A 14,385-nucleotide genomic window follows, 5' to 3' on the forward strand; every position below is an offset into this window, starting at 1 on the left:
GGCGTGTTTGCAACCTGCACGTGCCGAGCCCGCCAGGAAATCGGCACTGCACAGCGCTAATCGAGGGCAGGGAGACATTTCTCAATCTGCGCAGCCGCAGATCTGGTAAATGTCTCACTGCTCGACTTCCTGGCGGGCTCTGCACATGCGGGTTTGCGAACACGCCTGAGCTCATCCTCAATTATGACCTATTATTGGTGCCTGTGTCAACAGGTTTTTGGGCATCAGTTTGAGATGCTTCTGAGACCATTCAGGATTCTTTGACAGGTGCATTCCTCCTGCAGTTTGCCTTATCCTATCTTGCATGTATTGTTCTGCAAACCATTTTGCATGCCTGTATTTGGGAATGCAACACCTTTTTGAAATGAATCAAAACTTTTTGATACAGACCTTTAGGCCCAGTTCACACTATTGCGATACGAGAACCCTGCGAAGCAACTGCGGGTTCCCGCATCGCACCCAACACCCATGGCAGTTCACACAGCCATATGCGAACTGCTGGGGAGTGTCATTATATGTTAAAGACACCCCCATTTCAGCTCGCATATCACACTGCGAACTGATAGATCGGACATGAATCGGATCGCATATGTGAAAAAAAGGGTCCTGTGCGTGTTTGGACCGAATGCGGTGCGATGTCAGCCATACTATCTGTATGGCTGACATTGCACCGCACAGACATCGCATGTAATGTGAACAGCAGAGTGCTGCAAATTACATGCGATGTCTGGCATCGCAATAGTGTGAACCGGACCTTAAAGTGTTTTATATGAAGTTTGCAAGTTTTTGCTTCTATAAGAATCCTTTGCTGTTAATTATATAGGTATATAGATTAACCTGTATAGGGACCTCTAGTTATGTCTGTTACCATCTTTTGAGCTAAGATTTCAGCCACATAGGCCGTTCATTTTTTATTTTTTTTGTTTTTTCGTTGAGTGTTGTATACCTCCCAACATTTTGAGATGGGAATGAGGGACACCTACTAGCAAACGTATGTAGGCATAGGACACGCCCCCTGCCACACCCCCTTAAAGGAGAATTAACCAACATAGTGCATTAAATCCACAAGGGCTTTTTTTTTTTCCATTACTATTCTTTTATGTTGTCTTTTAAAATTTACAAATGCAGCCATTTAGAATTTGGATAAAAGATTTAGCTCTGGGAAACACGTTTTGAAAGATCAAAAGTGCATTTATATACGACTATATGGATCAGACCAAAATGAGGGACAAATGAGGAGGAAAGCGGGACATTTCCCCAAATAAGAGACCGTCCTTGGAAATCAGGGACAGTTGGGGGAGCTGTGGTGTCGTGGTCTTGCATTGCGCGAAGGAGCGGTACAGCATATGTAGCACATGTAGTATATAGGAGTGTGTTTTTTACAACATATTAGTATGTATATCCAGATCTTTGTTTACACATACAGATAGAAAAAAATATGCATGTCATGTAATGGAAACGGCCATAATATTTTTTGACATAACTATACTGGCACCAAGCATAGAATGCAGATTCCCTGTTCAGGTTCAGATATTAAAAACCTTTTAGTATGTACTATTGAGTTCTTTATATAGGTGTGACATTATTGCCATTCATCTATTGATTTTTTTATTTTTATTTTTTTTCAGTATTACTGATCATCGATATGAAAAAGTTCCTTACTTTGTCTTTGGAGATTTTAACTTTCGACTGGATTTGAAGTCGGTAGTAGAGGTAAGATGTATGCCATTTGATGGATCTCTCTAGGCAATTGCTGTCTGGGGGATAATCTATTCTGAATGTGTTCTCTTCCTGCAAATTTCTGTTCAACAGTCTCAACATATTTAAAACCTACATGCAGTCTACATTGTGCTCCACTTAGAGAGGAACTGCAGTCTGCTCACATAATTTGTAATAATAAAAACGTGCCATTCTGAAGCTTCCCTCCAACTACTTTGCATATTATTTTATATATACTGGGATTCTGTACTTGCCAAATGTCCTGCAGAAATCTCCCTCCGCTGAGTCTGGCTGCAACCATTTTAAAGCGGAGGTCCACCCTAAAATAAAAAAACATACATTTACTTACCAGAAACCCCTGTTGCTAGGCAGTCTTCCTAATCTGCCGCTTCCTATTCCGTGGCGCTGTTCTGTCACTTCCTCCTCTTCGGCGTGCGGCCCCGTTGCCCTCTGGGACGTGTGTGTGTGTATGTCCCAGAAAACAGGGCCATTCACAAAGCGCAGCGCGATTCGCACATGCGCAGTAGGAAACAGAGTGAAGGCCTCGGGGGGGGGGGGGGGGGGGGGGGCGACATTGCGGGCTCACTGGACAGGTAAGTGCCCTTATTAAAAGTCAGCAGCTACAGTGTTTGTAGTTACTGATTAAAAAAATTAAAGGCTTGAACACCGCTTTAACTGTGGGCAGCTGAAGCTGCTGCCTGTTCACTTCCTGGATTTACACAGACACACAGGAGGCACACCTCCCAGCTCTGCAGCTCTCATTGGCCCTCTGACTCATCCCCCCCCCCCCTCCTGGCAAATGCTCACAAGAGAGAGAGAGCTGTGCATATCGTCATAAGCCTAGGCTAATGACCAGACAAGGAACCAGAAGTGGGCTGTATAAGGTATTAACTGGCAGAAAAAAAGTTTTACTATCCAAAGTTAAAACAACAACAAGGGCAGAAGATTTAATAGATGGAAAGATGAAAAAAATGGCCGAAGTTCCACTTTAAAGTGAACATGTAAGTCAAAAAGTAAGTATAAGCAGCTGGAGCGGGCCGCCATGAAAGCAAATGCAAATCTAGGCTAAGCACATGATCATTAAGTTAAGCTTATTCACGTAAGGATAACCCATCCAATATTTTCATTAGTAGTGTGTTTTTTTTTTTTTTTTTTTTTTTTTATCCACATATCCACATTTTTCTTTGTTTTTTTTAGAATTTGTATTGAAAAATTTAGTTCACAATGTCGAATATACAGGTTATCGCCTCTTAACCACTTTCCGCCCGCCCCAGAAACACGGTGGCATAGTGGTTTCAAAATCCTGACCGGACGTCATATGACGTGATCAGGATTTTGAGCCGCTGCGCGCCCCCGGGGGCGCGCATCGCTTCGATCGGAGACTCTTTACCACGTGATCAGCCGTGTCCAATCACGGCTGATCAGTGTAAATAGGAAGAGCCGGTGATTGGCTTTTCCTCACTCGCATCTGTCAGACGCGAATAGAGGAGAGCCGATCGGCTGCTCCTCTGACAGGGGGGGGTCTGTGCTGATCGATTATCAGTGCAGCCCCCCCGAGGATGCCCACACTGGACCACCAGGGATGCCCAGCACTAGGTATGCCACCCTAGACCAGGGATGCCAATCAGTGCCCAAAATGGATGCCAATCAGTGCCCACAGTGGGCATCACTGATTGGCATGCATTATTGTTTGGCACTGATTGGCATCCATCAGTACAATTTAATACAATACTACCTATCAGTGCCCATCCGTGCCGCCTATCAGTGCCCATCCATGCCCATCAATGCCACTTCATTGGTGCCACCTCATTGGTGCCCATCAGTGCCGCCTTATCAGTGCCCGTCAGTGCAGCCCCATCAGTGAAGAAGAAAACGTACTTATTTACAACGTTTTGAAACTGAAACCAAAAAAACATATTTTTTTCAAAGTTTTTGTTTTTTTTTCATTTGTTTAGCGAAAAATAAAAACCGTAGAGGTGATCAAATACCACCAAAAGAAAGCTCTATTTGTGGGGAAAAAAATGATAAAAATTTAATTTGTGTCCAGTGTAGCATGACCGCGCAATTGTCATTCAAAGTGCGACAGCGCTGAAAGCTTAAAATTGGTCTGGCCAGGAAGGTGTTTAAGTGCCCTGTATTGAAGTGGTTAAAGCGTATCTACAGCCAAAACTTTTCATTGCTTTGGGTAGACTGGGCAAGGATTAAAACTCCTGTTGGGTTTTACTGCCATTAGAGGATCTTTTAAAGAGTTTCATCAGTTCCCGTTGGGCATAAAGTCGGTACCTAGGACAGGAAGTGAGAGTAAATCTCTGTAAACAGAAGTAAAATGCAACATAGACAGAAGTTAAATGTTTCTTTTAAATATGGGAATGCTAGAACATAAATCAGCCTTTTATTGCTGTCCATTGCATTTTTCCTCACTTCCAGTCTGTTAAAACTTTGTTCAAAAACAGAAAGCGAGGGGAAATCTCACTCCTTAGCTGACCTCTGTAGCTGTGTGTACTGTGATGTAAGTCATCATCGCAACAGAGATTCTAAAGATCAGTCAGTTCCTAACAATTTACAAATGTTGCTGTTTATTTATATTAGAAGTCTAGCAGGCTGCCATGTTTCCACTGCCATCCAATATAATAGGGGATTACATACCTCCCAACTTTTTGAGATGGGCATGAGGGACACCTATCAGCAGAATTATGCGAGCATAGGACACGCCCCCTGCCACACCCCTTAACAGGAGAATTGTACAAAAAAAAAAGATTGGTTAAACCCACAAGTGCTTTTTTACCACTACTATTCCTTTATATTGGCTTTTGATACTTATAAATGCAGCCATTTAGAAATCAGATGAAAGGATTAGCACTGGAAAACACTTTTTGATAAAAAGTGCATTTTAAAAACGTCTATATAGATCAGACCAAAATGAGGGACAAATGAAGAGGAATGAAGGACAGGGGGACATTGCTCCAAATCAAGGACAGTCCCTCCAAATCTGGGACAGTTGGGAGCTATGGGGATCAGGTGTGCCTCCGTTATGAAATTTGAAGTTGAAAGACTTCACAACACCTGTGGCTACAGAAGTTAATGAGGGTGTTGCATAAGTAAATACTTTAAAGGTTTGTGTTAAAGTTCCATTAACTTTGGGGGGTAGGACTGATTGACTTATATGGACCACTTCTGTTTCCCCCAAAGATCCTAAAGATCCTACATTGCAAACCTTGCATGTCTGTAAAATGGTTGTTTGTTAGGCCTAGTTCATATGAGCTGCAGGTTGTAGATGAGCAGTATGTGCAACAAGCTTTTAGAAAGCTTTGAGAAGATTGCCAAAAACACAAATCTTAATTGGAGTGCTGACTGTAACTTTACACAAGCTGTTAGAAGACTTCAGAACTACTTGAAGCTTGTTAAGGCTGTTAGCTGCTTGTTTTAAAGTGACAATTAGCATTTATTAATAAAAAAAATAAAAAATAAAGCAATAGAACGTGCTCGGTACTTAAAAGGTAGCTCTACTTTCATGGGAAAAAATTTAATTAAAAAAAATATACGAAACAATACCAAACAAGCCATATTGCAATTTAATGTTTTTAAAAATTGTCTTTTTCAATTTGCAGCATTGCAATTTTGTTTTTGTTTTTTTATCTGCATCACTGATTTTCTTAAAGAATTAAAGAATATAGCAACTCGGAGGTGTTCTGTACACAATTTGTGCAAAATGTAATTTCCTGCTTATGTGATTGGCTCATTGTGTTTCCCAGAAATCTGCACTTAAGATAAAAGTCCAATTGTAGGCACCCACTGCAAAGGAAATGTAAGTTTTGGTGTGCTACTTCTCAAAATAGTCTAAAGGGATGTGGACACTGCAGCTTTCCTCATTAGAACACAGAAAGTGCATCAGCTGATTATTAGTGAACCAGACACTCCCATTCAGAATGAGTATGCAGCCGGTCTGGTGAAACACAGCGCTATTTATTGACCGCAACAAAAGATAGGAATCTGCTATAAAGTTTGGTAAAATCCTTGCAAAGAACATTGATAACCCAAAGGTTTTTTATTTTTTTATTTTGTTGTCTTTAACATAGCCACAGTGGAGAAAAGCTCCTGGAAGTGTCTGAATACATTCCCTGGAGTCTGTACTGCATGATAAAAATAGTGCCCACTGGGGAGTTAATTAATAATTATCTTTTGTTACCCCTTTCACACTCACAGCGGTCCCCCCGGGTGATCTAAGTACATTTCAGGGGTTTTACCAAGCTTTGTTGCAGATTCCTACCTTTTGTTGTTCAGAAGAAATTGATGTTTTTTTTTTTCTTTGTGTTCATGTTGCAAGTGCATGTGATTGATTTTAGAATTATCAATCAGCTGCTGAACTTGCAGGGTTCTAATGAGTAAAGTGACAGGTTTTGCATCCCTTTAGTAGAGATTTTGCTTTGGGAGTATCTCACCAAGAATTACATTTGCCCAAAATTTGACTTGTATCTTAGTGCAGACTCGTAGGCGAATCAGTGAGCCAATCGCACAACTAGGAAATTACATCTCTGGGGGGGGGGGGGGGGGGGGGGGGGCACGTAATGTACACAATTTGTGTACAGGACACCCTCAGGTTGCCATATTGCATTGCATTTTACAGCAAATTACAGAGCTGCAGATTGAAAAGGAAAGGTCATTTTTATTAGCAAATCGTTACAATAAGACTTGTGTAGTAATTGTATATGCTAGATTTATTTTTATTTTTTTATTTGCTTTTTTTTCCCCCACAAAAGTGGAGTTACCCATTAAAACTGGTTTCTTTAGAATTATTGACAATGGCTTTGCTTTAATAAACTATAATGTGTGTGCTGGAATGAAGACACCGTAAAGTGAGATATGGTCCTCTGTCCACTTTACTATTAGCATGTCCTTTGATGAAATAGCATTTTTAGTATCTGTCTTTTTATATAGTTCCTGGATCAATACTACAGATAATTGTTGACACTTTTTTTTCCTCTCATACACTTCATCTTGATTGTGTAATATGCGTTTAATTTATATTCCTTCGTTATCCAGACACATGGTGTGGATTACATTTTTAGATTTGTGATCCTGACATTGTACAGTGTTTTTTTTTTTTTTTTTTTTTTTTTTTTTTTTTTAAACCATTAAGACACACCTATACCTAATTTATCTATATTTTTTTAAACTAAAGAAAGAATACTTGCAATTATTTGTAGAATGTGAAAGTGTGATCGACTCTACAGTACTTCACCAGGACTTAAAGGGAAGGCTTAGCGTGTGTTCTGTGAGAATGTTTAGCATTTTTATGCATTTCCTTTAAAGCATTTTTAATGCGTTTTTCACATTTTAAATGTTTGCAGCTGGCATGTATTATAATATTGACCTTACATGAAAATGTCTGCTTATCTTGCAACCTCCTGGCCAACCAATGTAAAAAAGGCAACGTAAAGAAACAATTACTCACCGCAGTATCTAATGTTCTCACCAAGGCAATGGTGATGTTGCTGAGATGTACTACAGGAATCCTGGAAAGGTTTTTGAGTGTTTTATAAAGTTTCTTCCAAGGTTTTCATTGTATTGCTTTAAGTTATCATCATTTACATAATCTGGAGAGATGCAAGATTCAAAGGGTTTTAAATCTTCCGTATATACTCAAGTATAAGCCGACCCGAATATAAGCCAAGGCACCTAATTTTACCACAAAAAACATTGAAAACATATTGACTCAAATATAAGCCTAGGGTGGGAAATGCAGCAGCTACTGTAAGTTGAAAATAGGGTGGTCAATGCCCATTTGCAGCCCCACTGTGCCCATTTGCAGCCCCACTGTGCCCATTTGCAGCCCCACTGTGCCCATTTGCAGCCCCACTGTGCCCATTTGCAGCCCCACTGTGCCCATTTGCAGCCCCACTGTGCCCATTTGCAGCCCCACTGTGCCCATTTGCAGCCCCACTGTGCCCATTTGCAGCCCTACTGTGCCATCGGCATGTCCCACTGTGCCATCTCCCTGCTTCACTGTGTCCATCTGCACCCTCATGTACCTGATCTCCCGGCGCTGTGACATGCAGTCTAGTCGGCAGCCGTGCGGTGTACCGAAGCCCCGCCTTCTCCTCGTCCGTGATGGAACACTGATTCAGTTTCCCAGCAGTGAGTCAGTGTTCCACCTACCACGGACAAGGAGGAGGCAGGGCTTCGTTACACTGCACTGCCCCCGACTAGACTGCATGTCACAGCGCCGGGAGATCAGGTACATGAGGGTGCAGATGAACACAGTGACTCGAGTATAAGCCGAGGGGGCTTTTTCAGCACTGAAAAACTCAGCTTATACTCGAGTATATACGGTATGTATCTTTAGAATAGCTAATAATGGATGATCTATATCTCACTGTAGTCACTCTGCCTCCCCGACTGATCGCAGTATAACTTTTTTTTTCTTTGTTGAACCTTGACACACCTTGCTCACCCAGCACACACCTTAAGTTATTTCAAATAATTTTTCTAGGCCAAGCATAGCCAAAAAGAAGAGCGGATTAGCGAATGTACCTATACAAACAAGAAAATAATGTTACTCTGAGAGATATGGTTAAAGTGGTTGTAAAACCTTACAGACCACCTTTCCCTACAGGTAAGCCTATAATAAGGATTACCTATAGGTTCTGGAAAGATCTCCTAAACCTGTGCGGTTTCTATAGGGCCCGTGCCATTATCGTTGGCTCCCGTGCGCATGTGCGGGAGTGATGCGCACGGGACCCGACTTCCGGCCAGTCTCAGAGTCAGAGTCCACGGCCCCGGAAGGAAAAGGGGTGAAGATAGATGCTTCCACCAGCGAGGACATTGCGGGCTTCGTTTGCAAGTAAGTGCCAAAAATGAGCTAGTATGCAATGCATACTAGACCATTATGCTTTTACTTTGCAGGGGAATAAAGAGGAAGTAAAACCCATCAGGGTTTGCTTCCTCTTTAAACGCCTGCAGTATTCTGACTCTGACAGTAATTAACAGAACTAAACTGAATTTTCCTAGCAACAGTATAGAAGACAGTTCTAACTTATTATAAAAGTCACAGCTTTATTCCACTGGTCAGTGATTGATAGGGGAAAAAAGTTTGCCAGCAAATTTGGGGCCCTGAAAGAAAGCACAATAGTTCCCATCAGACAACAGATGAATGTGAAAAATGTTACTCTTACCAGACCAAGAGCTCCCTCATCTGGGTCTCCAGACATGTGCTCTGATTCCTTTACAGTGCTCAGACAGGGATAAGAAATTGCTTTGATGTCTTTCTTTCAATCCTGCTGAGATGTCCTTCCTTTCCTTCCTAACAAGCTGTAGGAATTCTCTGCTGTACAGTTTGACACCCTAATCACATCTCTCACCCTCCCAAGGAGAACGCTCCCAATCTCTGAGGCAAGGTGGGTAGTCTCTTTTCTCCCGATTGTGGTCAGCTATGGTAGGGTTCTGTTCAGCTAGCAGTAGCAGCCCAGTGTTCTTCCCCCCCCCCCCCCCCCCTACACACCTGCTTGCTTCAAGACAGTCCTCTTCTGAAAACTCACCAGCCTACAGACTCCTTCTTCTTGGTCTATTGCATCAGTCTTCTCCAGGATAAAATCAGACCCAGCCAAGATGGCTGCCTTATTCACATTAAACACTACATGGACAATCCATGCAAAGTGGTCTCCTTGAAGGTGGCTGCTGCTCTTCTGCAATAATGAATATTCAGTTTAATCCTGTCTACACTGCAGAAAGATAATGCAGAAGCAAAGGAAGAAGTTTATGAGCAGTTATTAGTTACAGTCCAGGTGACCTGGGACAAGGCTTTTTGTCTTGTCTATATGCAGGGACTTCCTTTGACAAGGCTGCTGTGTGCAGCCCAAAGCATCTGGAGTGTAGTAGCCCACGATCTGTTTTATGCCTCAACATATTCATTTTGTCAAGATGAAGGTTAGTTAAGGCCTAACTCCACTTTTCATGGCCCTTTGATTGGTTCATTTGGGCCTAGCTGGCCCAAACTAACGATTTGCCCTATTTGCTGGACGCTCTGTATTAACTGCTTGTAATTTCAATGCTGTGTGTAGCAATACAGTGCTGTGCCCTGGCCGTGGAACAAAAACTTCCCATCCCATTCGGACTGAGTAATTCTCAGCTAATTATGGGAAGCGTTTTTTTTTTATTCTATACATTTATTCTATGGAATAAATGATAGAATATATGAATGTATTATATGAAGCAATACAAAGATTCCCCTGATTGGCTGAAGTGAACATTGTAACGTCATCCACCTGTTTACTGTTGATGCAGTAATGTAAACTTTTTTTTTTTTTTCCATAAATAACCTTTTTTAGCTCATCGTGTTCCAGTTGACATTAATGATGGGAAAGTAGCAGTTTTATCCACTATGTAGAAATACGAACAAATTAACAGGACTTCATGGCTTTGTTACCCTGCACACCTAATCAATTGCTGGGTCCTTTACACCTCTTTAATTGGTGTCTATTCTGCTCTGCACTGGAGATTAGTGTACCTGAAGCCTGGCTTTATTATTCCCCTAATCACAGCTACAGCAGCTGTGTTTGTTCTGCAGGTTCATACTTTTTGTACCTTTTATTTATGGTTGTTTTGGACAATGCTGACATGATGCTAATTAGCTTACTGTAAATCTCCCACTGTTCCAGATCAGGGGAATTGTTTCATGATCGAAAGGGACAGCCCTATTTCTTTTACGAGTTTTCTTTCATCCTCTTGAAACAATTAGTATATTCTAATTCTAATGTGCGTCCAATTTGTGTTTTATATTTTTATTGCCTTACGTTTTCCTATTTTTAAAGGGACATTTCACTAAAATATATACATAGATTTTTAGCAGTTGCTGATAGATTTGCTTGTTTCCTGTATTGCATTAGAGTTCCCAGCATTTCTCCTGCTGCTTTCCCTGTTCTTTAAAAAAAAAAGAGATTATGAGACCTGATTAGGGCTATAACAGGTTCTTGCATCAAGTGGTGGTTACTGCTGTTTGGGGGGGGGTGGTAGTTTTGTGGTCCTTTAAAAGCTCAACATCAGCTCTGCATTCTTAGGCCAGCCCTAGATGGTTCAAATCTCGGCCGGTTCTGCAGGAACCAGCTGAGATTGGAACCGTGTGTGGGCAGGCGGTACACAAGTTTATCAATCAACTTCAGTACAACCAGCCTGCCAGATTCCATTGCGATTATCACTAGCAGCTGCTACAGCCGCTAGCAATAATCACTGTCTTCTCCCTGTGGGGATGGCTTTCCCCACCTGCTCCTGCCCCCCTGCTGGGAGAAGACAATTGCTTGGCAGGAGGGATTTCCCTTTTCAGCACTGCCTATGTTGATGGAGAAATCATGTGAATTTCCTGTGGCCCCCTGCTAGAACTCTCCGAACAGTGCTCTCCGCCGTTGGTCTGCTGCTGATTTTCCACAAAACATAATGCAGCAATACATGGGGTAAAATTATAAGCCATATAAAGTACGTCTAAACTGGTAGATGGATGAAAAAATTGTTTATTGCACTGAGAAAATGAACAACCCCTGCACAGTTCTGTATAGGATTGTGGAATCTAAAAAAACAAATGCAGCAGTCATACAGCAGTGCCCCAGATGATGTAAATTATATGACGAAACACGCGTCGGGTGGACAGGACGTGCTGACGTCCTCACGTTTTGATCTTCTGAGCGAATGGGCATTCGCAAGCCCGGCCGGTTGCCCGTGCTATATTAACACTAATATTTTGTAAGTATAACTTTGAATTTTCTACATTAAATATTCGTTTCAGTATTACACTATGGAAAGTTCCTTTGTCTTTGTCTCTGAATTTTACCTGACGCAATATCGTGAGTCCTTGGATTTCCCCACTACCGGTTCACTGGTTGCAGTGTGTTCCAGTATCTGACACCCCGGACCTCCATGGAAAAGGGCCCTGGTGTTAGCACTCGGTGGTGGAAGATTGCACTTATACCAGACATCCCAGCTATTCACATCATTAGCTAGAGTGTTTATCGACTTTATTAGGTTGCTTGTTGCTTTATATTTTTCAAATTGCACATTTATTTTTTGTCGCTTTTTCCAGATCTTGTCACTATATGTTCATAATTACCATTTTTTTTCAGTAACATTGTGTTATATTTTGTCACCAATCTATTTTGGGTCACACTTATGTACCTATATTTATTATTTTTTAACACTGGTTGATCACTAGTTTCACTGTCAGCGCAACTAATTTATTTTTCTTCTTTGCATTCTATGTGTGTATCTCGTATATTAGTTGCTGCTTCGTAGTTTAGGATTTAATATTTTTTGTTAGGATCATGGTATTTTTCCTCATTTTCCATACAGCATAAAGTATCAAAATATAAATGTTTAAATTGTTTTTTTTTTTTTTTAAAGCAAAGCGGTACTACACAGAAACTAGTTGGGGAGGATGGTAAGATGTCAAAAGTAAACTACCTGACTGTCGGAAACCATGAAATCAGACCAAGACAGAAGTACAGTAAAATCACACTTGTTTAATAATAAAAGTAAATAGAACAAACATAGTCAAAACATAGCCATAGTTCAGAAACCGGAACGGATAGTCAGACAAGCCAAACGTCAGGGAGCCGGAGATGAGCGTAGTAAAATGGCAAGCAGGATCTGAAGCCAGAAGGGATGTCAGCAAAGCAAGTCTTTAAACAGGAGAGCAGGAGATAGTCTCTCTGATGTTGACCAAGGTGAAGGCAGAGATCCACTGGGCTGAACTGCGTAAGTAGGCAGGACTGATGAGCAGGATATCAACAGCTCAGTAACTGTCCAGCTCGATGGCAGCACAAAGTAAGCTCGGCTCCATGGGTCTGCAATATGACACTCTGCTGGCTGCTGGTGAGGTGCTGGGGCTGATCGTGAGGCAGGGCCATGCAGAAATGACTAGATGTAAACACTGTAATCCACACTGAAACAGTGGAGCCAGGAGAACCGAGCAAAGCACCAAGATTCGAGCATGATGGTGACGTCAACAAGCTGCGCCCAGGTGTGGAGAGATGGAAGCCTCGTTTTTGGGTGGTGAACCGCAAGCTTTGGTTGCCGTGACTGACATGTTTTGCACGCATGCACTTTGTCAAAGTCACAGAGTAATGGCAACAGCGGTATTTAAATTAATTGAACTGGAAGGGGAGGGGACAATGGTCGCCAGCTTGGAATATACTATTAACCCCTCTCAACCCTATGACTAGCTATATATATTATACCAAGTGCTTTTGAGCCTCAGTCAGACTCGTGTATTAAATAAATATAGTATTGACTGGGAAGCACATATCATTTGTATGTACTCTCGCTTACATAAAAATTGTTAAATAATGAATTAAAAAATAATGATGAATATATATATATATATATATATATATATATATATATATATATATATATATATATATATATATATATATATATATTAAAAAAAATTATATATATATATATATTTCTTCATTCTCCAGCATGCTTATCCAACAGAGACCGGCTTATCGCCTGGCTTCTGTTGGACAGACTGGCATAAACACCGCCCAAATGCCGGCAGTTTTTTTGTTGTTTTTTTTTTTTTTTTTTAATCGGCCAAGGTCTTTCGACATTCAGCCCATGTGTATCGCTTTTAGTCAAGTCCATCTAAACCTACTAGGTGCATTTAACACTCCCTTCTCCCGAGATTGACAGCATTGCTGCCCAAGGGTGCCTCCATCCAGAGTGAAGGCACCCTAAGACAGGAACGTTGTTGTAGGCCAGATCCCCAGGTGGAAACAAAATCTAAAAACAGAAAACAAGTGCAGCTGCCACATATAAGGATTTGTAGGCAGCAATATATTACTGCCACCGTAACTTCTATCATCGTGGTATCAAGTCGAGTGTGGGATTTAAAAATAACAAACATTCTTACTCCCCTATGTAAATGCAGCATCAATCCAATGCTGCAGCTGTCCCCCACTTGCTCCACACCAAGCACTGAGTGATCAAGGACTGCTGATCGCTCAGTTCTCAGGTCCTCACTGAGCACAGAGATCTGCCCCCCTCGCCTTGAGGCAATTCAGTTCGCGTTGTGCTCTATACAAATAATTTCATTCATTCATTCAGCTCACTGAAGCCATGGACTGTGGAGGCGGGGGCGCTAAGAGGCTGAGCCAGATGCTGGCCCAGCATCTGGGTGAATCCCGACTTTAAAGTCGGGGTCCCTCCCAGAGCTTGGATTGGCTGAGTGACTTCAGCCAATGGCAGAGTTTAGCCCGCTGTTGTCTAAATTTGGGTCACAGAAGTGCAGAACTAAATGCACTCCTCTGATCCATAGGAAAAGTTTGGCCAAAAGAGCTTAGTTCATACGTGTTCTCCTTTTTTAACGTTTCTGTACAAATAGGAAACCTGTTTTAACATGGTGTGTCAGTCCGGAATGAAAGATTTTAAAAGCTCTCGAAGGAATTGATTGCCCATGTTGTTCATTTTGTTTAGTTATTGGAAATTTGTAAATACTTTTTATATAGATATTGTTTAGTTACACTTGTGCTTCTTTTCCCCCCAGCTGTTGAAAAGAATGGCAAAGCTGTGCATTGCGGATGAGTGACAAGTGCTTTATTTGTGGTTTCAGTAATTTGTTTTTATGTGCCTCGGTGGAAAATCCATCTAAACTGTTTTTCATAGAAAATGCTTTGGACA

The 14,385-nt window shown here is 41.5% G+C and overlaps 1 protein-coding gene across 1 annotated transcript in view; it reads left to right on the top strand.

Annotated features, from left to right (window-relative positions):
- INPP5A (inositol polyphosphate-5-phosphatase A) overlaps nt 1–14,385 on the top strand; it is a 633,009-nt gene that overhangs the window by 439,268 nt on the left and 179,356 nt on the right. The window contains exon 9 of the mRNA XM_077453801.1: nt 1,629–1,720. Coding sequence (XP_077309927.1) covers nt 1,629–1,720 — 92 coding nt within the window. The remainder of the gene's footprint in view (nt 1–1,628; nt 1,721–14,385) is intronic.

Source organism: Lithobates pipiens, unplaced genomic scaffold (genome assembly GCF_037356315.1).
Source record: "Lithobates pipiens isolate NorthernLeopardFrog02 unplaced genomic scaffold, aLitPip1_a1.2 Scaffold_25, whole genome shotgun sequence".
NCBI lineage: Eukaryota > Metazoa > Chordata > Amphibia > Anura > Ranidae > Lithobates > Lithobates pipiens.